The sequence below is a fragment of the Anastrepha obliqua genome, chromosome 1, assembly GCF_027943255.1.
Source record: "Anastrepha obliqua isolate idAnaObli1 chromosome 1, idAnaObli1_1.0, whole genome shotgun sequence".
In the NCBI taxonomy this organism is placed as follows: Eukaryota; Metazoa; Arthropoda; class Insecta; order Diptera; family Tephritidae; genus Anastrepha; species Anastrepha obliqua.
In genome coordinates, this window is record NC_072892.1 from 46,981,602 (window position 1) to 47,007,888 (window position 26,287).

Genomic DNA, 26,287 nt, shown 5'->3' on the forward strand with positions numbered 1-26,287 from the left:
TCACCATTCCAACACAATTTACACGAAAGTCATGCGCAAGTGATGAATGACGGACGTTTACTACGGTACGGGCTGCCAAGAAAACCTGATGACTATGAATGATTGAAGTGTGTACGCCAATAAAATGACGCGATGATGTCGAAATAACAATGAAAACGACGAGTAACAACAAAAGCCAAAAGGCATAACAGTAAAAGGTGCAACGCAACACAAAATCAACCGCAAACACGCAAGGACAATGGAGAAAAACGCCCACTAAGGGCACGCGCTGTAGTAAGTACTTCAGTGTAAAAAATGAAAACAAAAAAATAGCTATGAAGGTAAACTAGAGATACGTATGTACATATGTACACACCGACCGATTGACGGATAACCCATAACACAACTGTTGCTGATTTTATGAAGCATTGCCCTTGTACATACGTACATATGTATATATATAATATTTATGCATATAAACAAATACTCACAGGGTGTATTGACTCGAAGCAACAGGTCCTTTATTGAGGACACGCAGGTGGAAGGAAACGTATTTGCTTATGTCTGACGACATTATGAGCCTCATAAAATGTTAGACAAGGCATAGACAACAAAAGTAAGCATAACAATAAATATGCCAATTAGTATGTAAATTTACTATGGATACGAGCATATATGGGATACTTTCATGTATTATTTATGCGCCTATGCGTCCAATTAGTCTTTATAACTTTTACTTGGAAAACTCATTTAAAATTAATATTGGCGCAGGAATATTCTACGCAAATCGCCTATAATTATTCACAGCGTTATCAGAGCGTTGCGAGTGTCGCACCGCTAAGTGATGTTGCATGCCACCAATGCCAGTAAATTACTTATGAGCAAGTTGTTGATGTGGATGCGCTCTTCAAAGGCACTACTAAGGAACTACATTTCGGTTCACATTCACATTCCCAGCAGTGCATTTCCCGCACTTCATCCTCCTGCGCTTCTCTGCGGTTCTCTACCGCTTTATTATCCTATTCTACCTATATGTATGTTGCTACTGCTGTCTCCTCGCCTGCCTGCTTGCCTTCCTTGCAGTCTCGTTTCGTTTGCAAATGTATGTGCCGGTCTGCTGCCTCAAAAATATTATCGATCAAACAACAAAACTCCATTTGTGATATTTTTGGCCAATTTATGGAGCTGTCAATGCGGATTTAACGTTTTTCACGTTGCAATAATTTCCACCACAGTCGCGTATTGAGTTTCAGCAAAAGTGGTTGTGAAAAAATAATTGTGCGGAAAAGTGAATGGCGGCGCAATTTTAATTCACAATCTTTAAATTCTAGTTCCATTTTGGAATTTGAAAAAAATAATTGTTAGAAATATTGTGAACATTTCTTAGTTACCAAAAAAGTCCAACAAAATGGATGATCGTACAATTGATTCGATTTTTGCGGGCTCACTCGAGTCTTTGCCGCCAGTTAGTTCGAAAATTGTGCGTATTTTTACTAGTTCGACTTTCACAGGTGAGCGCACGTTTTCTGCCAGATTATTTGATGGGCATTACATAAGTTGGCGAATTTGCTTGTTGACCTTGAAATTGAATTCCGATTAGATACCACAATGGAGCGCAATACGCTGATGGCCAAGTGTTATCCACGCATTAAGGACTATTGTCGAGAGAAGCATGGGCTTGAATTTCAGGTAAGAATATATAATATTGTCGAGAGTTAAGGATTAAGATTAGCGTAGTCTCATTTATCAAGTGTAAGTTTGTGAAATCTGATTTTGTTCATTAAAATCATATCGTTTTTTCCTGTAGAATTTTTATATGAGAGGGAAATTTTAAATCAAAACTTTTACTTTTACCTATGATGAGTTATGAAGAATATATTGTAATTAGAAATAAATTGAAGTTTTTTTTTTGAGCTGAAGAAGTTCAAAGAGTAAATTATAAAAAAACGAATATTTTTGAGATAAGTCCATGTTTGAATTTTAAAAGGTTAGGTATTGACAAGGGAATTTTGACACTATAAAGGGATGATGCCATTCTAGAGAGAAAAGATCCATTATTATTTATATTAGCGGAACACTAGGAACAACACCAAACTCAAAGTGGAAGAACACATTTTTTATACCTACGAGTTTCAGAAATCTACCTCAATCGAAGAGTGAAATTTGAAAGACAATCGTCGAGAATTTGAAAGTGGTCCCATACTGGAGTCTCCCTATTTTATTACGGCACTGAATACGAGTGCATTACAGCTTGTCTGGAGTATTTCGAATAAGTCGACCGGCAACAGATTTATCTGATTTAATCCTTGATATGAATGTAAAGAGTCTATCAAAAGCGACGCCTACATGTCGGTAGTGCATAATTCTCATACGATACCTCTTTTTTACATCAGCTTTGACAGATGTACAGTTTTACACAATGGATCAACGCGTTAAAATCATGGATACTTATTTCAGAGCCCACTCTTGAAACATCAATAGCCAACAGCCACTTTACAGCCCGAAAGTGACGGTTTGGTGCGCATTACCATGTAGTGGAATAATTCGACCACATTTTTTACTCCTATCAGCGAATGCTGAAGATTATTTTGTGCCAATAATGAGAAAACATTCTTCCTTTAGTACACACACATAGTTTCAGCAAGATGACACCACACCGCACACGGTTAGTTGGACCAGATCGATACGGCGTGACTTCTTCCCTGACAAACTGATCAGCTATTTCGGTGGCATACCCTGCTCACCCAGGTCCCATCTTACCACTATGGACTTTCTTCCACTTCAAAAGTAAGTAAATGCCCACCACGACCCAGTTAGAGGAAATAATTAAAAAAATAAGATACGCATTTGCCTTCTTTGTAATGCTTGTACCATTACAGTACAATATTATAATGAAAAATATACTGAACTATAGCGAACATTCTATATTCTGGAACATTCTAGAATGTAGCTAAAATCGATGTTTCCTTTAAAAGTAGTCAAATTGTTCATTTGTGCTCTCTAACGGGGATTTTTGATCAAATTAATTATCAAAAGCTAATTCATAGTACCCAAAAATTTACTTCTAAAAAAATATAACAAAATTAAAAAAAAAAATCTTGGGGATTTATAAATAAGATTAAAAATAAGGAGGCTTAGAATTATACTTCCGTAGACGTTTTTATTCAAAATTGTCAGTAAAATTATTCAGCCTCCGAAACAAAGTCGGTTATATTTTTTAAGTTCAAATTGACTCGCCCTATTATAACACTCTTCCAGCAAACCAGCGAAATCTGTAAAGTGTTTTTACGAAAATCTCATATAAATATTGTTTTTACCCAACCTCTTCCACATATGCACCTCATTTACAATGGAAACGCGATAACTCGTGTACTTTTCTTTGGTTTATGTTTTTTCTAGTCGCTTGTGTCTGACAAAAATCTTCTTTGACTCGTAATTGACGAAATAGTAAAAAATCGCTAATCGATTTGAACCGTTACTTTTTACTTTGCAAAACTGCTTTATAACTCGTAATTCGGCTCACGAAGATATCGCAGTAACTCGTAGTATATTTGTTCACTTGGATCATGAGCCATCACAAGTCCACTATATTTCCTTCCTCCGTTTTAATTTATTTTTAATAATAATAATTTAATTTATTTTTTCCCATTTAATTCAACTTTTCTTCTTTCTTTTTATTTTTTACTCCTTTTTTAGGTTGTCGACATGCGTTGGGGTGTCCGTGATGAAGCCACCGATGATCACATGACCACAGAATTGTGTATGCGTGAGATTCAAAATTGTCAGCGCCTTTCGATGGGCCCAAATTTCATTGTGTTTTTGGGTCAAAAATATGGTTACCGACCGATACCAACATACATTGTGTCCTCGGAATTGCAATTGATTTGTGAAGAACTCACCTCGATGGGAGTCGATCGTGCGCTCCTTGATTTGTGGTACAAAAAAGATAGTAACGCTGTACCGCCAATGTCGGTGTTGCAACCTATCTCATCGATTCTAATCAATTTTAATAACAAGGTAAGCATTAAGCACTGTTGAGAAGTGTGAACGTCAGGTAGAAACTTTAAATAGAAAAATATAACCAGGATATAGAATAATAAAAGGTGGTTCAATTTCAAGGGCCGATGTTGAGTGTGAACCACACCTAAACGTCAACGACACCGTTGGACTTCTTTCTTTGGAGTTATTTGAAAGAAAAGGTGTACGTCGATAACCCAGCAACAATTCAAGAGCTAAAGGAAGAGATAATCCGCCACATTAACGGCATAGAACCTCAATTATGCCTCAGCGTCATCAAAAATTTGGACCATACGTAATTGAGCCATACCAATATTATCATAATAAAGAGAAATGACGATAATTTTCCAAAAAAATTGTATTTTATTCAAAACCAATACCGGCCCTTGAAACTTAACCATCCTTTAGATAAGAAACTATTTGCATTTGGTGGCCTTTGGAGGTGTGCCGCCGAGCCTGGGGCGGCCATTTGGCCGATGTTTTATTTCACACGTAATTGAGCCATACCAATATTATCATAATAAAGAGAAATGACAATAATTTTCCAAAAAACTTGTATTTTATTCAAAATCAATACCAGCCCTTAAAATTTAACCACCCTTTAGAATAAACAAATTTATTGATAAATCTTGATATATCGCTCTCACTTGCCGATGAATTGGGTTTCTTAAAGGCCAGTTGATCAGTTAGAAAGCCTTAAGATAAGCAGATAGAGCATATAGCGTGGAATTACACCACTTTCCAAACAGATATTTATACATATAAGGATTTACTATAAGTGTACAATTTAGTTTTTATTTAGTTTTTTACCTCAAAATTTAAGCCATTTTTCTAAAAAGTGGTGTTATATAATATATACGTTTCATCGTTTATGTTCATCGTTTTCCACTTCCTTTTCTCATATTACTGGTACCACCTTGTCTTTTCAAGCACCCCATGAATTGATCCATTTTTGTGACTTCTTCATAAGAGTAAAAATGTGGATCTATCGAAGCAGATGCCATCGATCGAAACAAATGATAGAACATCTGTAGAAATTGCGGTCATTAAGATAAGTCCTCCCATTGCATAGTTTCGGTGTGTATTTTTGCTCCTTTTACGACTTGAGGCCGAGTCTTTTCAGGCTGGAAAATAACTTTATGTGTGCCTTTCATTGCTCGGTTCAAACATATGAATTGCATTCTACACCGGCCTTAGTGATAGGTTCCTTCGCTTTTAGTGGTTCATAGTAAAAAATATTACACCTAGTTGGTTACACAAAAACTGAGTGTAAACTTGATATCGTAAACACTCGATTTGGTTGCCATCGAGTAAGCGGGTTCGGACTTTCCCCATATTTTCTGTGCTTCGCATTATCGCAGTGAACTAATTTTTGGTCACAAGTTATAAAATCGAAGTAGAAGTTTCTTTTTTCTTTTCTTGAAAGCCACTGTTCACAAGCAAATAATCTTTCAACATCTTTCGGTTTCAACTCGTACGGTATTCACTGTTACTTTGCTTGAATCAGTCCCATGGCCTTAAGACGTTTCAAAATAGATTTTAGAAATACTCCCAATGATTGTGTCAATTTTTTTTTGAGTTAGCACAAGTCTTCATCAAATAGTACCACCAATTCTGAGGCTTTGATAAATTTCTGTCTTCCACTGCTTTTGAAGCGTCGATGAGCTTTAGCCACGAATGGAAGTAGAAAATCAAGATTTCCCGAAAATTATGAAAATTTCGTACAACAACTGGCATTTTTGACCGAAAATAAGTGTATGAAGAAACACAAATTCACGAATGCAGTATTGTGGCTTTGTTCGCAGATATCCAAGATTATTGTAAAATATTTTTGATCTGTATATTTCGAATTCATAATAAGAAGTAATGTTTTTCGAACTGAAGTAACGCCGATAGTGTATTCTTCTTATATACTTCTAAAGATCTGTTATTGAAGCACGTCTTTCTGCTCATCTTATTTTACCTCCAATTTTTTTGAGGAGAAAACTCCCTGTTATGTTACTGCAGTATCAGGAAACTGTTACAATGCTCTTGTCGACTACTTCTTATAACAGTCCTTTGCAGCTTATAGCAGTCAGCTGCAATTTATAATCAGCTGAGACCAGATAAATTTGTTACCTTAGGATTTAGTCTTAAAAAATAACTGTAAAAAAATCTAGTATACAAGTAAAGTATAAAGTTTTAACTCTCGAGTAATGTATGTCTGGTCATACGAGTATATACAATGATGTTAGAAAAAGCTCTTTCAACCATAATCAGTAAGAAATAGGGCAACAAGACAGCAAACTATATTTGTATTATAGAACTCCAAAGTCTGAATATCGTTAGCCTCGCTCCTTCAGTGGCAAATTGGTCAATAGAATTATTTCTCCATCGCTTATAAAGCTGGCATCGAAAGAAATCTCTACTCGGCTGGGCAGTAGAGATCAAAGCAATACGCTGTTATGAGAGGATCTGTGTTCAGACTGATTCGTGTAGAGTTTTGAATCTTTCTGAATCGCCACTTTTAATCTTTTGTCTCTTCTGTCATACAAGAATCATATGAAATGTAGGTGTTTAGTAGATCAAATGAAATTTCAAATCTTTTTTTTTTGTTTTTTTTTTTTGTGGGAGGGGAGGATAAAAATGGTCAGAAACATTCAATTGATGCCGTCGCGCCAATGATATGTGGGGTACGCCCCCACTAGAACAGACCTCCCCTCTTCGGCTGACTTCCACGCCGGGACCGCTTTTGCGTTACATCGAGGGTGGAGCCGTGATTGTGGATAACAACCACAATAGAAACCTGCGTCCAGGCTCCCTACCTATGACGTATGGCGGTTATACGTCGGTGATAGTCTCTATTACTCCATTAAAAAGTAAATGGAACTGCAAAAGTGTGCGGTAATGTCGTGTGCATTACTGTCTTGTCTGCGTATGATATGGTTGTGAGTCATTAACTCAAGCGTCTGTAATTGTTCTCGGTATGTCTGAGTCAACCGCCTCTGGAACACTTTCATGTTAGCTTTAGCACTTGTCGGGAAGTTCGGTGTGATCAGTCGCGGCAGAGGGCGTTAATATTATTTTGCTCTAGCTGCCAGTACTGAAGCACCTCTATTGTTCGCCTTTTTTCGTCTTGCATGCAGCTTCCCAACAATGTTTTGAAACGCACATACTGCCAGTTGAATTAGTCTCACTTGGCTGTCTTCCAAGGATAGTGGCTAACTCCTCACTTCTCTTTCGAATCTTGGACAGTAGAAGAGTACGTGTCGTGCATCTTCAACATTCTCTGGGCAGGCAGGGCAGAGCGGTGAAGCGGAGAGACCAAACCTATGCACATAATATTGAAAGCACCCATGCCCGCTCAGCATTTGGGAGAGGAAGTAATCCACTTCTCCATGTCTTCGCCGTAACCACGTGTTAAGGTTAGGGATAAGGGATTTCAAATCTATTGCAAGATCTGAGGCTTATTTTAATCTAGTTAAGGTAACAAGAGTATCCACCTTCAAGGACCTAGACATGGATAAACTCCTTGGCAGAACTGACTGAAAAGAATTGATTAGCTTAAAGGCACACAGGCATAGGATTATAGTAATCTTCCTTCCCATAAAGTGCCTCGTTGGATACCCAGTAGACCCTTCAAAGAGCAGAACTCGTGTATTTTAACTTTGCTTATCCCTATCCACAACAAGTTTAAATTTTGCTCTTATTTATTTGTTGATATTCGAATGGCCCACTGTCTTGACACAGTCAAGAGTTCCTGAAGAAGACTTATAGTTTAAGTAAATATTAGCAATAATTTAATTTGATGTTTTATTATAAAGCCGGCCTTGAGCTCAGAAAATAAAAAAAAATAGTAGAAATTAAATATTTCGAGGCTATTAAACAGTTTAAATCATCGATCCCACACTCTAAAATTCGCCTGCTATACGGATCAAAGAATTGTTAACACTGTCAGAAAGTTTAAGCTCAGTGTCATGGAGCACATACAGGCTGATAGGCAGCGTACACTTTAACTTAACTTTGGGCTCTAGATTACGTAATCGTTTTCAAACAATAATCAGAGTATAAACAACGTTAACTTAAAGCCAGCGCAGGGTACTATGCATCGTTACATTTCTTCTCTCTCAAATAAAATTTTCCGAGGGCCGTTGATCTTACTGATCAGTCGCTGATATCAGAATTAGTTTTTGCCATTATTTCTTAAGCCAAAGCTTATTACTTTTAGGTCTTATTAGACAGTTTTCAACTATTATTAATTAAAATTTTATTTTTATGCGTGCTAATACAATTACTATCTTTTAGCGTGTACCTAAATTACAAGCAGAAGATCAAGCGGTCTGGTGGGATACACTCAATAAAATGCAGAAACTGTTAAGAAAAGCTGCTGCTTCTTTGGGTGCTAGTGCAAAACTGGACAAGGAATGTGTGCACAACTATTTCATGTCAGGTAAGATAGGACTAGAATTTTTAAAATGAAGTGAAAAATGAAGCTGTGGGAACTGTTAAGGGCCAATCCACACCATATGACCGATAACCGTTCGCTCTCGGTTCGTTTTCGGCAGGTAAAGAAACAATATGTGCATTCATACTATCCGAAACTGTCAATGTTCTGTACGATCACGTCCGATCCTATTCCAGTCACGACACCTCTCGACACCTCGAAATTTGTGCTTGAGCGAAATCGGACTTGGGACTAGTATAAATGTGTCTCTCCTTTTGCAAAAGTGAATTATGAACTGAATCAGACCGTTAAAAAACAATGGCGCGTACACTCCTCTTAAGTGATGGGCCGAGCTCCTTCTCTTATTTCAGGCGTCCATCTTGATGTTGTTCCATAAATGGAGGGACCTACAGTTTTAATCCGACTCCGAACGGCAAACGGTTTTTTATGAGGAGCCTTTTCATGACAGAAATACACTCGGAGGTTTGCCATTGCCTGCCGAGTAGCAACCGCTATTAGAAAAAACTTTGTCTATAATATCATTTTGTGTGGCAGGAGGGGCTAGAATGACTAGGTCCGTACAGAGGAGTACACCGCAGGGCGGCAGCCTCTCGCCTCCTTTTTGGCTAGTAGCTATTGACGAAGCTTTAACTCGCTTAAACAGGGGTGGAGTAAAGGTGGTAGCATATGCCGATGACTTAGTCCTAATCGTCTCAGGACCCTTCCCATAAGTAATGGCTGAAATTTTGAAACGTGCACTGGCTACACTCAGTAGTTGGGCTACCAGATGCGGTCTCAGAGTCAACTCTGACAAAACGGAGTTGATGCTATTCACCAGGAAATACAAGCCTCCACCTTTTAAACTTCCAAAACTAAACAACCAGTGTCTTACACTCTCATGAAGTCAAGTGTCTTGGTGTAATACTTGACCCCAAGCTCCAGTGGAAGCTGCACATAGAAAATCTACTTAAGAAGGCCAGTATAGCCTTCTACGACTGTAAATCTGTGTAATGGGGTCTCAAGCTAAGTGTCGTACTTTGGATGTACAACTTAGTGGTTCTGCCAATTTTGACATATGGTTGCCTAGTTTGGTGGGTAGCTCTTCAGAAGTTCTACAACACCACTAAACTAGAGAGATTGCAGAAAACTGCATGTGTGGGCATCACTGGTGCTTGTAGAACATGTCCCACTGCTGCCCTCAACGTCATTCTGCACTTACTTCCCGTGGATCTTCAAGTTAAATCCATTGTTGGTCAGAGCGCTATTAGGTTGAAGGAGAGGCCACTTCCTATAGGACATAGTGGCATCTTGAAGCAGATCTCCTTTTCTGTACTTCGCACTGATCTCTCCAACCGCAAACTGGGTTTTGAGGGTTGTGCTAGGGCTATCTTTCCGAGTAGGCAAGATTGGAAAAAGGGGAGAGTCGGCACGGATATAGGTACCTCTGTTATCACTGACGAATCCAAGATGGAGTCTGGGAGCGGAGTTTTTCTCTAATTCAGCCAATATTTCGGTCTCCTTTAAACTGACGGAAACTACCAGCGTTTTTCAAGCAGAGGTCTTCGCGATCCTGCAAGCATGCAAAGTGCTTAGGGATCGCTTTTGGGAGGGAGACATCCCTGTCGTTGCCGTATTGCAGTTCTCTTCTGGTAAACTCCTGTAAGGAAGAACTCAAACGTCTCGAACGTGCATGATACCTTCCCCTTATCTGGGTTCCTGAGCAGAAGAATATTGAGGGAAATGGAATTGCCGATGAGCTTGCCAGGAAGGTATCGACAGAACCGGTTTCAGTTGTCCCCTTCTCAGACATCGATATACCCTTGACCGTTTTTAAAGGGAAACTACACAATTTCTTTCTTAAAAAAGAGCAAGACAGATGGAGGTCTCTCTCATCGAGTGCTATTTCAAAAAACACTATGCCTCAATACGATATAAACATAACGCTTAAGGTGATGGGAATCCCCCGCCATTCAATTTCCAAACTCATTGCGGTGTTCACTGGTCACTGGGTGATCCGTACTCATGCGGAGAAGCTTGGAATTCCGTACAACCCCTATTGCAGAAGCGGTGGGGATCCTGCAGAGAAAGAGACTGTTGCTATCATTTTGCTAGTTCATGCACGGAAATTCGAACCTACGCACTTAGATATGTATATTCTATTCCTCTTACTTTCGCCCATTCTTCCTCTTCTTTTTGCTTTTTTATTTTCTGTACTGATGTCACAGCCGTTTGGAAGGCGCAATCTTGTATTATATCATTCTTCGGTCTATGCTAACGAGACTGCTCGTACATGAACTATTCGCTTGCACGAACTAACACTCTTGTGCTATTACAACAACACTCTATGCAAAAACAATATTTAGCAATCTCCTGTTTTCCCTAATTTAGTGACTGAACGCGAGGTCATCAACGGCATATTGAATGTGAGGAACACCAAAAACCATTGTCTAGCCTATGTGCGCTACATCAACAACATCAATTTGCAAAATCTCAAGAAAGCGTCACTCTTTGTGGATATCATAAATCGTAGTTTGGATACGGAATCGGCAAAATTGCTGGGTGATTTGCGTGATGTGCGTTTACCGAACAAGATTGAAACGAGTAATATGCAGAAGTAGGTTTCATGCTGCGTCGATTGAAACAACCCAAACTGATTTCTCTGCTCTATTGTTTCTTTTTTTTTGTTTTTGCACAACTAAGGTACACAGTCGAATGGATTGGACGCGAGGGTCTGGATATTGAAACACACGAGGAGTATCTGAATCATTTCATATCGCATTTCTACAAGAACATCGTCAAACTGGTGGATCGCGCGATGCGCAAAGAAGACTCCAGTGCACAGGGACAGATAGTGACTGAAATCCTACAGCATTTGCACGCTTGTAATAATTCGGTAAAAGTATTTTATGGACGTGAAGATAATTTAGAACATATCAAGCGCTATATGCTGGGGGATTCAGATAAACCACTTGTCCTTTATGGCGAAGGAGGTTGTGGCAAGACATCGATGCTGGCGAAGAGTGCCTCACTAGTGGCGAGCGAATGGTTTGCCAGCAAACGGCCAATCAATGTGATACGCTTCCTGGGCACAACACCTGATTCGAGTGCGCTAACGCCGACGCTAATTTCGATTTGTCAACAGGTGAGTGAGTGAGTTTTGAATCGCATCTAGAATAATGCAATAGCCAAGATCTCTATATTTTTCTTGCATAAAATTATTATATTATATTTCTATTTTAATCTGAATTTCATATATACTCATACTAATATGCCTCCAATGCAGATCTCCTACAACTACATGCTACCATTCGAGAATATACCCGACGATCTTGTACCTTTAACAGCACATTTTAAGCAATTACTAACTTATGCAAGCGCGAACCAACCGCTAACTTTGTATCTTGACTCGGTCGATCAGCTGACAGGCACACAAGACTCAAACAAAGTGTCCTGGATACCCACGCGTTTGCCACCACACTGTAAGGTGAGTGGGCGTCACACACGTCGCCCAAAGTAATGACACGTCACTGCCGTGTAAATCGCTTGACTTTTTACTACTCCTCTGCATGTTTTCTTTATACTAAAAAATATTCCATAAAATCCTATTCTGTATATATATCAGTACATCTGCATGAATATGAATGTTGTATGTGTGGCTATGTACATGTAAGTGTATGGCTATGTCCACGTACATACCCGTAGTTATGTATTTAGTGCATGAGCATGTGATATTGGTTCTAACTGTATAAGTTCTCCAAATTGCTTGACCTGGGCTGCTAGAACAAAGTCAAAAATTTTCTAAACAATCGAAATTCTTGAAATTTTGTAAATACACCACAAAGGAAAATGTCTCACCTCAAATAAAAAATATCACCAAAACAAATATTCTCAAGCACTTTCCTCAAGTAAGCAAATCCCTTTTTATAAGCATGGTAAGCACGCACCCACTCAGAACTAGCGAACAAATTAATACCACTTTCAACCTCTTTTTATCTTCCACCACACACCTTTTCTCCTACAAAACAATCTATAGATCATCATCTCGTGCGCCAACGAGGAATCCAATCCGACCGTTTCGCAAGAGTATTATGTGCTTCGAAAAATGATCGATATTGAGGAAAATTTTATCGAGGTTACTGCGCTAGGCGAAGATCTGGCAATGAATGTAATAAAAATGTGGATGAAGACGGCATGTCGTGATTTGAATAATTATCAGTGGCGTTTGGTTGCAAATGCCATCAGTAAATGTTCCTTGCCTATTTTCGTCAAGCTAGTCTTTGCCGAGATCTGTCGTTGGCGTAGCTATACGAAACCGCAAGAGACACATCTTGCCAACACCGTTATGGATTCGATTATGATGCTCTTCGAACGTATCGAAAAACAGCATGGTCGTATTTTGGTCTTTCATGCGTTGGCCTATATCACCGCCGCCAAGTCGGGTTTGTCTGAGAGCGAACTGGAGGATCTCATTTCGTTGGATGACAAAGTGTTGGACGATGTTTATCAGTACCATATGCCGCCAGTGCGTCGCATACCGCCGCTTTTGTGGACTCGTATACGCAATGATTTGCCGAATTATCTGAGCGAACGTGAGGCGGATGGTGTGAATGTGATGAATTGGTATCATAGACAATTTAGAGATACCGCTAAGGAGCGCTACTTCAAGAATATGAACATGGCTATATATTTCCATTCGATGATTGCTGATTATTATTTGGGTATATGGGGTGGTGGTGTGCCGAAACCATTTAGGTATACGGAAATACAACGGCATCGTTTCGGACTAACGGAGAAGGAGGGTTCAGCGGACAGAAAGGTACCAATCCAACCATTGGTTTTCACAAGCAAAGATGGCAGCTCAAAGCGGTATAATTTGAGAAAGGTTAGTAAGAAGAGTTGAACTTAAGCTATCATTAGTTATATTATTAATAATATTATTATTTGTAAGAAGTTCAACGTAGGCAACACAATGCGTCCGCACGCAAGGTTTTGAACCCGCAATGGAATTAACGTAACCGAATAGGTTGGTGCATGACTACCATTCGGGAGTACACAGGTTCGAATCTCCGTGCATGAAACAGCAAAATGAAAACGTTTGCCCTTCGGAGTCGTCGTAAAACTGTAAATCGCTCCATTTGTAGAACAATATCAAAACTCACGCCACAAATAGGAGAGGGAGCTCGGCCAAACACCTAACAGAGGTGCACGCGCTTATTATTTATTTATTTATTATTATTATTTATAATTATTATTTCACCAAATTAGCCCAGCGGAGCCCACCCTATTAAGTTATTTTCTTCATTTCGACTACGACCCGTCTTTTGATATGTACTGTGGTCAACTTCGGCGTATTAATTTATTATTATTATTACACTGTAATACACAAAATATTAATAATAAGGTTCCGACAATGGATTCTGGTAGAGCGGATAAAAAAATATACTTACGTGTCTGGGTGGTTGACAATAAAGGCTCGAATTTATTTATAGGGTTCGACATTTTCGCCCGTTTGTACATTATTATGGTAAATCGGCAAAAGAAACCACTTCATCTGACATCGTATCACCCCTGCAGACATTTGTTAGAGCCTGATCCATCTCCCAGACGTGTCAGGAGGCATCTCTTCAACTACACTGACGAGATCCAGGACAAAACACAATTACAACTACTGGTCCGAACAGTATATAGACTGACGTTAAACGGCATTCATCGGGAGACTCTTACCACCTTCCTAAACTCCCGACACCCGAATGCCGATACCGGCCAAGCAAAACCTATTGCAGACAAAGAGCTTCAGGTTCCTCGCGAGGCCCGCTTAAACGTGGCTTAATTACGTTTTGGATATTGTAATAGGTAGTACGATATTTATCCAGAATCGACCCCAACATACTCAAAATATGCCCAGCATGTGAAGACAGATCGCACGATACTAACCACCTATTCATATGCCTCGTCACACCTACTCTCTTAACACCTCTCTCCTCTGGGCTCAGCTTGTCGAAACTGCACGATTCTTGGGCCTACCGTTAGATGAGTTAGACGATGACGATCGGTAGCTACCACGCACTGGCAGGGTCTAGTAAACTGCTACAACAACAGATTCTGGAAGAGAAAATAAAAAAGGCGAAGTCGACTTAAAAATTTACGCCAAAATTTTCTTTTAGGTGACTCAAATTTTTCGTTCTTTTCCACATTTTTATAGTACATCGGCATAGGAAACTATGTGAACCTCACATTTTAGGTACATTTGCCAGAAAAAGTATTCCTCCGCAAAGAAATTAAATCAACATATTAAGAAATTCATTGTAAAAAAAACTAAAACACTTTACATTTTTATGAGAAATGTTTAGTCAGTAATTTTTCTACAATTATTACATCTTTAAAAATTAAATTTTACGAAACAAAATCAAAAAATTTCACTTCAACGAAGCAGGAAAAGTTTCCGTACGGTTTTATTTTAGTTTGTAATTGATTTTGCTGTTAGATTAGGTTAGCTTAGCCTGGTTGGCATTAAGCCACGCATAGACCTTTTGGTCCCTAGCGATACCAGATGGAGACCAACTGAATATACTGAATACTGAAAGTAGACATCATGTAGGATGTCAACACTTTTGGCGAATCTAAGCAGAGCTGGGAGATCCGCTTTTGAGACGTCCTCCAGATACTCAAACAGTGGGGCTCCCAGGCATTTTAAACGCGTTTTTAATAATGCCGGACAAACGCACAGAAGATGTTCTAAAGTTTCCTCAACATCCTCTCTGCATTTCCTGCATTTGTCCGTGTTAGCAGTAGTATTTAGCGGTTTTTGTATGTCGTTTTCTCTTGTTCCAATGGTAGTCTAACAGCACTTTTTGCTATCTCATCTACTATTTCGTTTCCCATAATGCCTTTGTGACCAGGTACCCAATAGATATGTAGCCTTCTGTTTGCGGATAGCCTTTCTATCCCTGCTGCGTTGAACATTTTTGAACTTAATACATATGAGCTTATTGCTTTTATTGCTGCTTGACCGTCCACGTATATATTAATTATTGAGTTCTTTCTTGTTCTAGTGTAGGTTAGCTCCGCGGCTTTCCCCACAGCAAAAACTTCCACATGGAAAATACTGCTGTGGCCTGGCAGCTTGATAGGTTGTCTTATCCCTAGTTTTGAGCAGTAAATACCTGCTCCCGTTCCGTCTGAAGCTTTAGAGCCGTCTGTATAGATGTGAAAAGTTCTATGGCCAGGCTTCATGCCTTTGTGCCATCCCTCCTCTTCAATTGTAGTACGAACCCTTCTCTCCCAGTTAAAGTACGGAGTCATGTAGTCTGTGCAACCTGCACTCCTCTATCCTATTGAGCTATGTCCGAAGGTTCTACAGGTGAATACTCCAGCAGTCACCAGCCTCCACGCGGATTTCGCTGCCAGGTTTTCCGCCATAGGTCAAAAGGTGGCATGCTGAGTATCATTTCGCCGGACAGAGGAATTTAAACTACTTTCACTCAGCAGAGTAGACTTAAGACTTCTAACTGGTTACATCACAGACTAATGTAGCCTGAGATACCACTTAAACAAAATTGGTCTCTCTGAGACTCTCATCTGCCAATTCTATGAAATGGACACTGAAAATTCAGAACACATCCTTTGTAGATGTCCTTCACTAGGTAGAAAACGGTTACACCACATTGGTGGTATAGCCGTGACTTCATATAATTTGTGGAACAATAAGCGCCAGAATGTGCTAAAATTTTTAAAAAGCCTTAAAATATAGTGTACCGCAGCAGGCTTTGCATAATAAATTTCTTTTGGTCGCAGTGCGCAGTAGCCTAATAATAATAACTATCAATGATAACCAACGTAGCCGAGTAATCCTGAGCTCGGTGTAACGAATAATTTGGATGAAGCAAAATTATGAGGAAGTTGTTTCTGGAAAGTCAGTCCCCAGTAGTGATACAGTGAAGCTACCAGCGAATTTCTGCCACGGAAAAGTTTCTCATAAAACCAATCTGCCTTCTGAAGCCAGGCTATGATCTGTTCAGACCAAGCCATGCGCTCAGTAATAATATAAAATGATAAATGTTAAACATTGGTATATTTTTACGGTTTTAAAAATGGGATACTTCTATTTCTGATTACCTTTGACCAAATAAATTAAGTAAAATGTAACATTTGCATTTTCTTTTTCTTTCTCGGCTCTCTCTTCATATATTTTAGTTTGGTGAGCTGCCCTTCCATTTTGTACGTTCTCGCCGCTTTAAGGATCTCTTCGAGCATGTACTCTTCAACTATGATTGGCTACATGCCAAACTTTCAAGTTGCCCACTACAAGCTGTGCTGGCCGATTTCGAAGATGCTTCCGCTAATACGGACAATAAAGAATCCAAACGTGAGTTGATGTTAGTCGCAGACGCTCTGCGTCTTGGTGGCGCTATTCTTGCCGTATATCCGAATATGTTGGCACCGCAGCTAATTGGGCGTTTGCTACCCGAAATCGGTGGGAATAGTAATATAAAAATGCTGTTACGCGCGTGTGATCACTCGGGTCCAAAAGATTGTTCGCTAATACCAGTAAATCATTGTCTGCACACACCGGGTGGTCCATTAAAAGTAAAGTGCTGCAGTTTTAGTTAATTTTTTAGTTTTCTGAACAATTTATTATTTATCTTCTGCAGTACTCGCTGGAGGGTCATCAGTTTGCCGTCTTCGCTTTTTGTCTGACGAGTGATCTCCGCTATATGGTCTCTATTTCCACTCACTTTATAACTTTTGATCTCTCTACGTCGGATCTCACGCGTGATGTTAATCCCGGCATTGAAGGTATTATGCAGCAACTTGTCTTAAGTCCGGATAATAAATGGGCTGCGGCGTATTCCAACAACAATCAGACAGTACTGCTCAATATGTTGTCCAGTGAGTTTGTTGTGATCGACAGTCCGTTTGAGGAGTGCGATGGGCCAGTAAGTGGTCTGTATTTGCTAAATCAAAGGTGCGTATATTTGTGAAGCTTTAGCGACAATTGTAAAATTTGCAAAATGCATTTTTCGTTTTTATTTTTTTTTTTTATTTTGTTTGCTGCAGTCTCTTCTTGACTTGCAAGCTGCGCTGGGCTCAATTCGATATGCGTGGCAATTTGTTGGGTGTGCACGATATCTATGGCGACATTACTGACTGGGAGATATTGAGTAATAATTTAATAATTTCTTTTCTTTGGAGGTTTTCAGTCACTACAATATTTGTTTGGTCTTTTGCCCATAGATATAGAGTTTCTGCGACCAAATGACTATAATGTCATTTTCTGGTCCGGTTCCATTAACGAGACTCGTATACGCTTGGATTCCTGTCGCAATGAGCTGCACTCTGAACCTTTGTTGCTTTATAGCGCGCTAGCCATTAATAAGCCACGCACAAAGATTTATGGTTGCGCAAGTGAGGAGAATTATGAGGTGAGTAAGCCGCGTAATGGTGTAGCCAGTTCAGCCCACCTCGACACACATTGCACATCCATCGGAAGTGTACATGAAATAGCATCCATCTTCTTCACTCTCATCTTAACAGGTCAGCGTGTTCCGTTTCGAAGACAACTCTAGCGAAGACTCCATCGGTTGGATACTCGAGGAACAGTTGCCACGCTTCGAGAATGACGAAAAGGAAATGTTACTGCAACTGCGTTTGGACCAAGACGATCGTATGCTACTCGGCACCGCTGGCAAAGGGTTCGTTATTTGGGATTTTGGCAAGGATGATGAACGATTGAGCGAGGATGCTATGTACTTTGCGTTGCCACATGGAGTACGCAACATCACGACTCGCATCATGCAATCCAATTCGATAATGGTCAGCTCTAAAATGGATTACGCTGTGGCGGGGGTGCGTAAGAACCTCTACGTTTGGTGCCTGCATACGCGCCAACTGGCGAAGGTACTCGACGCACATTTCGGTCGTATCATCCAGCTGGAAGCGCTCACTATAGGTAATTGGAATAATGTTGTGACATCGTCCATTGACCGGTCGGTAAAAGTGTGGAATATTAATAACATTTTCGAGAAGGTACATGTGATTGATCGGCATGAACTGCAAATCGATAATATCAGGTTAGTGAAGTATATGTTATGAAAGGAATTCAGATGCGAAATAACTACAACAATAGTTTACATGCCTTGTTTGCTTTGCAGTCTATCCGAGGTGGATTTGGGCGTCACGGTTACTCGCAGCTGCGTTGGTGTTTGGGACACGCGCTCTGGTCGTTTGCTTGCCAAGTTAGCCGATAGTCCATTGGGCGCAATTGTTACTCATGCCGAAATAACACCCGATGGCCGTTATATTATCTCCTCGGAGACTGGAAAATTTTTGATTTGGAATCGCATCTCAGAGCAAGTGATCTATCGTGACGATCAACCGGGCATTCAACAATTAACGTTTATGGATTATGGCTACAAAGTTTTAACGGTGTCATGTCCGAATATTAATAATAAAGCTGCAGCTGCGGCAGCAGAAGCGGCTGCTGCGGCAGGAGAGGAAACAAATCGGTTGACGGCTATAACTGCAGTGCGTTTGGTGCCGGGTATGTGGAGTTGGTGGTAATAAAATATATTTTAGAGAACTAATATTTGCTCTGCTTTCGCACACAGAGGGCACTATACTCTTTCGCTTTGAGTATCCCGTACGCATGGTACCCGGTCTACCCTTTAGACAGTCCGTCATTTCTGCTGACTCTGCTTATGTGATTGTTTGTACGGTGGACAAAGCAAACAAGGATTGCCTAGCCATTTACAGTGCTACCAATGGAGCGTTTGTTTCGAAAATCCTGCTCAAGGGTTGTGCTATTAAGGTGAGTTGAACAAGTATTGAATATTTTACTAATTTAAACATTTCGTGAATCGTACGAGGGTTGCTATTCATATTTCTGGCCTAACAAACGGGTTTAGTGTTTATTCAATACACTTTTTCGTTTCAACAAATTTTCGAAGCACATTATCGGATCGCGTTTCCAGGGCGTTTTTTAAATTGTATGCGATCCAACGTGAACACACCTTTTTACCACAAACTGATCAACGTAGAATCTCTCTTGGCAACAAGTGCTACTTTCAACTAAGTAGGCAAATGAGTAGTAAAGTCCTCTCTCGACGAACAAAACTAACACTTTATAAGGATTTCATCATGCCCGTCCTATAGTAGAGCGCAAAAGCTTGGGCGATGACAATGTCCGATGGGGCGTGTTTAGGAATCTTTGAGAGCAAGATTCTCCGGAATACTTTTAGACCTTTGTACGTTGGTGACGGCGATCGGTGATATAGCCAATAGAACAATAAGCTATATGAGCTCTACGGCGAAATAGACATAGTGCAGCTGAATAATGGTCATGTTGTCTGATTGAATACAAACGCTCCGGCTCTCAAAGTGTTCGATACAGTACCAGCTGGTGGTAGCAGATGTAGAGGAAGTCCTCTTCTGCGTTGGAAAAATCAGGTGGAAAAGGGCTTAGCTTTACTTGGTGTTTCCAACTGGCGACGGTTAGCACAAGCAAGAAACAATTGACGCGATTTGTAAAGCTCGGCCAAAATCGTTTAAGTGGTTAAGGCGCCAATCAAGAAGAAGAAAATATCATGCACAATTTTATTGTTGGTATGTGACATGACGATTTTGCTTAATAATTTTACACACGGCATCGATATTTTCTAGCACAACACCTACTTTTGGATCTGTGGTCTGCTCCTGGAAAGATGGGCCTCTAGTCAACTCAGCAAGCGCTGGGCTAGTGCGCAAACGTGCAAGGTCGCGAGATCCTTTAGGCCACGGGTAGATCGTGGACGCTCGCGGGGAACTCCTAAGGCTAACAAAGCCCCAGCTCTCAAATTTGGTGGGTATCCTTACCCGACATTGTCCGTTAGGTGCTCATGCGGTGAGACTTGGGATTGCCTCAAGTCCGTTCTGCAGAAGCTGTCTGGAGGACGAGGTGGAATCATCTCAACACCTTCTTCTCAGCTGTCCTGCTCTCGTCTGGCAAAGATTTAGACATCTGGGCTCTCATTTTCTCGCTACGCCTGCGGATATAGCGGGTCTAAATATCACCAATTTGGTGAAGTTCATCAGTAGCTTGTTACGGCTAATTACGAACGCAAATCAGCCACCGTCGGCGCCGTCGTAAAATGCATGGCCATCATTGCCCCTAATCCCAAGGCCCCTTCTTCCTTCCCTTCTCCTTTCTCCTCTCCCCTGTATGGCATCACAACGGACGAGTTTTAAATATTCGTCCAAGTGTGCCCTAAGCTAGGGTAGCCATTGAACCTAACCTAACCTTACCTACTTTTGGACGATCTTTCCGGCATTCGTCGCAGAGCGTACATCGACAGCGAGAAAATTCATTGTACCAGTTTTCACGGTGCAAGCTCTTGGTCGCCATATAGCGATTTTAGTCTCTCGATGCATTCTTATAATATATTATTAATCCATGTCGAAAATTATGCAAAATATTGGTCCGAAAATGTTGACGTTTTAACTCCATTTGTTTGCCGAAATGAATGTTTAAACCAAACAAATCAAAACGTGTTTATGGTAAATATTACAAACCTCCCAATGGACAGATGGTGCCTGACAACACTAGGAGCGCCCAAAGCCAGAAATATAAACAGCAACCTTCGTACAACTTCTTCCTCCTTCTTTTCATAATATCTACGCGTAGGTGTACATTTCTATTTTACAAGGTGGCGGAAAATTGATCCGAAGATTTATAATTTTTGCAAATGGCGTCGTACGTCAATCATATTTGACACCTGTGAACTAAACAGCTGCAGTATACAAATAGGCAAGCAATAGAGTGTGTAGGAAAGTGCAGAAAACTCTGGATCGGATTGACACTTGGTGCTGTGCGAATGGGCTATCGGCAAATCCCGCCAAGACTGGTTTTGTCTTCTTCACCAGAAGGAGGAAGCTTGATGGACTCGTTCTGTCTAAGCTAAAAGGAGTCACAATCCAGCGATCCAAGGAAATTAAATATCTTGGAGTAATCCTCGATAATAAGCTCCTATGGAAATCACACGTTGAAACAAAGACATCCAAAGCACGTACAGCAGTGCAAAGGTATCTTTGGGAAAACGTGGGGTCTTTCTCCTAGCAAGGTCCTATGGATCTACACGGCTATGATAAGACCTATTATCACCTATGCATCAGTGGTCTGGATGAGTAGACTCTCTCTAGTGGGAGTCAGGAGGACCTTATCGAGACTACAACGCACTGTGGCCATCTGTTGCACCGGAGCTTTTCCGACTACTTCAGGCCCGGCATCAGATGCTCTGATTGGTTTACCACCACTTGATGCTTTCATCCAAGACGGGGCCTTGAAGGCCATCTGCAGACTGAAACACAATGAGAACTGGTACAGAGAAGGCATGGACGTCGACCTAACGATTCTCTCCATGCCCCTTGACTCCATGCCATCAAGAGTCGTACTTGAAAAGAGATACAGTGTAGTGCTACCAGAGGCTCAGTTGTGAGAAGACTCAGAAAATGAGCCCGGCAAACACTGTTTTCGCATTTTTACGGATGGCTCCAGGGCCGAGTATGGCTCCGGCTCTGGGGTCTACGAGGAATTCAGCGGAACAAAACTGCACTTTGCTCTTGGAATGCATGCATCTGTGTTTCAATCGGAGGTGTATGCAGTTCAAGAAGCGATGAACTTTGTTGTGGAAAAACGATGGAGAGGCAGATCTATATGTGTCTGCAGCGACAGCCAAGCTACGCTTATGGCCTTAGACAGCCCTCCAACCACATCAGGGGTAGTCAAGTCCTGTAAATCCAGGCTGAACTATGTCTGTAGATATAATAGCCTGATGCTAACATGGGTCCCGGGACACGTGGGTATTGCGGGTAACGAGACCTCTGACTCCTTAGCTAAGATGGGCTCTGAGGCCAACTTCTTTGGCCCAGAGCCCGTTTTGCCACTCCCTTCTGCGGCCATCACAGCCACGGTTAGCAAATGGATAACTACCACCCACAAGCGAGCTTGGCAGGCTGGGAGAGGCTGGCGATGGACTAAACTGATGTTACCTGTTATGTCCGATCGACTGTCGCAAACCCTTCTGTCATTAAGCAGAGGGGAGTGCAGACGGCTGGTTGGACTGATGACGGGCCACTTTCTGTGGGCGAAGCACATGGAAAGGTTGGGCATCTCAGACAGTGTACTCTGCCCAGCTTGTGAAGAGGAGGATGAGACGGCGGACCACTTCCTGTGTGTCTGCCCCGCCTTCGCTCGAATCAGGTTTGAGGTCTTTGGCACTGATGTGTTAAGAAGCGACCATCTTGGCTCCTTGGCACCACAAAATCTACTCAGATTTCTTCGGAGATCGGGTAGATTTAAAGAAAATTAAAAGGGAATCCAAGTGTAGTGCAATGGGGACTTAATTAATGTCTGAGTGCTGCACTTGCTAATTGTCCCGACAACAAAAAAGTGAAGATTTTCAAAATCATTTTCTTTTTATTTACCAAAACAGTTATTCAAAAACAAACTTGGATGATTAATTTAGTTCCACCTTGTGCCTATAAATCATGTGCGCAATCAAGGGTAGGCTTTGGAGTTTGAAGTAGCTAAAACTCTTCGTCTAGCATTGGCAGTAGTTGGTATCCGATTACAACATTCTTGGGACGAAAGTTGATAAAAGTGATGATGAGGGGCTTTCGACGAATGACGTTCAAAACCTGTTGAGGTACCAGTGGTTGTCAAATGTATTTCTGGAGTTCTAGCTCGACGGAACAAATTGCTTTCAAGTCCTTGGTCATCACTTATTATACAATAGTTTCTTCAGCATACATAGCTTTGTTATTCAACTGCACCACGAAGATAATAAAGTTCAAAATTAGTTTTAAGCTCAATGCAAAGATGGCTCTAAACGGAGCCATTGATTTTCTATGAATATCACAAATAAACAAGCTTAAGAAATTTGGCCTTGGTGGTTCGAATAAAATATTTTTCCATTTATTGCCTTCTCCGGTTGCTCTCAGACGTTTTTTAGTTGCTTACTGTGAGAAGGTCAGAACACATTTTCATACAAATATTATAATCTCTAATCCTCTATATGGGCGGCGAATACAGAATTCTCCCCCAAGCGCATTCAGCTACACAGATCATACCGATGCCATACTTTTCTTACTTTCAGGAGGTGATTTCTTTGGTGCCAATGCCGCACAAGGCCAATCAAGTGGCTGTGATCAGCAGTGAGAAGGGCAGTGTGATGGATATCAAAAGTAAGAAGCACGTTCGCTCCATACCCAAATGGGGCGGTTCGATAACTAGAGATGGAAAATGTGGTCTATATGCGCCTACGAGGTAAGAAAAAATATAAAAATATGAAAAATATCAATAAATAACATAAACATATAAATTTTGCGCCATTTCAGAGGTGGCCTGGAGATGTTGGAACTACGCAAAGGCACCACTGTCAAGACATTTATCCCTAAAGTGGCCGAGGGTGTATTCTCTGTGATCTGTCTATTCACCGAGAACGATGAATACGTTTGCTACTATCACAGTGGCCGCAAGACCATACGTGTCTTCCGCACTTCCGATACAGAAATGATTGCAAACTATCGCCTGCAGGCCGAATTGACAGCAATCAAGAGCAGCAAAGATGGACGTTGCATTGTCTTGGGTACCGTTGATGGCTGTATGTCTGTACTGGCCATTGTCGATCCACAAAAAGAGGAAATGTTCGAGTATTTGAATCAATTACCGTCGCGCGATGAGAATTGGAAAGCCAAGTTGGCCAAGCAGAAGGCGCGTGTTGGCTTCAAGGCGGCCATACGTGTGGCGACGATTTCGTCACGTTTTGATAGAAGTAATAAAAATGCGACAGATAGCGGTGAGGCTGTTGAAGTGGATGAGGAGGGCAATGCATTGGAGACTGGTGCGGGAGAGTAATGTGCAATTGTTGAATTAGCATGTGAAAAAATTTCCATTTTGTCGTAGTATTATAAAATTAGTATAGTTGTAGCTGCGTTAAGCGCTGCTTTAGAAGCCATACGAAAAGAACGTACAAAAATTGTTTTGTTAAAGCTAAAGATTTACTAATAAGGTGTTGAGTATTATTGTGTGATGGAAAAAATAATCAAATAAAAATGCTTGCTATTAAATTACTAAGGCTTTTCCAATAACAGGTGTTACAGGTGAATGGACTGCGCTATCGGGAGATGATTAACGATTTTTTATGGCCGGAATTGGATAGTATTGATCTGGACAACGTTTATTTTCAACAAGACGGCGCTACGTGCCACATAAGCAACGAAACCATTGATCTTTTACGGGAAAAGTTTCCGGACCGTGTTATCTCTCGAAGAGGTGATCACAATTGGCCACCTTGTGACTTTTTTCTTTGGGGCCACATGAAAGAGAAGGTCTACGCCAACAGCACAGGGTCGATTCAAGACCTCAAATATGGAATTCGTGAGGCTATCGAGGACATAGAGCCAGTCACTTTGCAATTCGGTTATGGAAAATTTCATGAAAAGGATATTGTCTTGTAAGCGTGGTCGTGGTGGTCATTTGCCTGATGTTATTTTCGACTATTAAAAAGATAATTGTTTTTTTTTTCTTGCTCAGGAAAATTCAAGAACACATTTTTTTTTTAGTTTTTAGTTAAGAGGCGTTTATGACTTCCTAATAGCAAATCGGTAAAAAATAAATAAAACGAATGGATCTTTGCTGCTGCACGGGAGCAACACTAATAACATAGACGGACGGTAGCGTAAATCGAGATTAACGACTTAATTCAGAATCATCTCAGGAATTAAGTACAACTAATCTGCATCAACTACTTTTCGATGGCAACACTGCCGGAAAACGACAGTTAATATCTATGTGAATGAAAAATAATGAAACTTTTAAAAGTAAGAACAAGAAAGACTGGATGAAATGCTAGTTTGCACTAACACGTTCGAAATTACATTAATTGTTTTAATATTTCGGAGTAGTTTGAGAAATTGCAATTCAAAATTTTTTTAAATAAATAATTATTTCTTAGTATCAGGGCAGCTAATAACCGTATTTGTGGCCTGCGGTCCATCTTTTACTGACAAAAGTATCCAATAAGCAAATCAGCTGTTCACTAATCCGCTTAACAACCGTGTGTCACACCACAATTTTAATCAGATTAACTAACGCGGTAATCCGGATTAACATCCTCCACAGATTCCTTTATTCTAACCAGACTATATATTATATTTTCTCTTCCATTGGAGAAAATTATTCTTGCTTGTGGTGGTCCAGTCCACTCGTGCCTTTACTCAATTTTAAGTTTCAAGCCGCTTTTTATCAAGCATTATTTTTTTTTTGGTCATTCCAGACCTATAAATTATGAAGTGAATGGCTTAATTTACGGAATAATTACTTTTGTGATAGGTATGACCACCCCTCTTTCACTGAGTGCCATGCTTCATTGGTGTGCCTAAAGACTTCTTCTCTATTTCTTTTATGGAAACCGAACGCAATGTCTGACCTGGTCTTCATTAACTCTACAGGATTTTCAATCTCTTGTTTATTTGAAGTTTTTGGCCTAAAAGCAGTGCAAGATGACGTTGTTCAACACCAGCAGCGCCGTCAGAATTGGGAAGGACCTCTCGGAGTCGTTTGATACCAAACGAGGTTTCAGACAGGGTGACTCGCTGTCGTGTGACTTCTTTAACCTGATGTTGGAGAGCATCGTACGAGCCGCAGAACTTAATCGCTCAGGTACAACATTTTATAAGAACGTACAATTGTTGGCGTATGCCGATGATATCGATATCATCGGCCTTAACATCCGCGCTGTTAGCTCTGCCTTCCCCAAACTGGATAAAGAGGCAAAACGAATGGGTTTGGTGGTGAAAAAGGACAAAACGAAGTACCTCTTGTTATTAAACAAA

General features: G+C 40.6%; 1 protein-coding gene across 1 annotated transcript; it reads left to right on the plus strand.

Moving 5' to 3' along the window:
• The first annotated feature begins 1,207 nt into the window (after positions 1-1,207).
• On the plus strand, positions 1,208-24,483 carry LOC129246491 (NACHT and WD repeat domain-containing protein 2). Its single transcript, XM_054885360.1, has 17 exons — positions 1,208-1,490; positions 1,580-1,668; positions 3,676-3,996; positions 8,281-8,425; positions 10,808-11,033; positions 11,120-11,561; positions 11,703-11,903; positions 12,453-13,301; positions 16,613-17,005; positions 17,071-17,384; positions 17,477-17,580; positions 17,654-17,841; positions 17,954-18,489; positions 18,571-18,959; positions 19,027-19,226; positions 23,548-23,717; positions 23,789-24,483. Exons 1-17 carry the CDS (start codon positions 1,388-1,390, stop codon positions 24,306-24,308), a joined length of 5,190 nt encoding a protein of 1,729 aa, XP_054741335.1. The 5' UTR covers positions 1,208-1,387; the 3' UTR covers positions 24,309-24,483.
• Positions 24,484-26,287: the final 1,804 nt, after the last annotated feature.

Coding starts and splice junctions, on each gene's coding strand:
- LOC129246491 (XM_054885360.1), top strand. CDS start 1,388: ATGGATGATCGTACAATTGATTCGATTTTTGCGGGCTCACTCGAGTCT. Junction 11,034..11,119: donor GAAACGAGTAATATGCAGAA/GTAGGTTTCATG, acceptor TGCACAACTAAG/GTACACAGTCGAATGGATTG. Junction 18,490..18,570: donor CTGCAAATCGATAATATCAG/GTTAGTGAAGTA, acceptor TTTGCTTTGCAG/TCTATCCGAGGTGGATTTGG.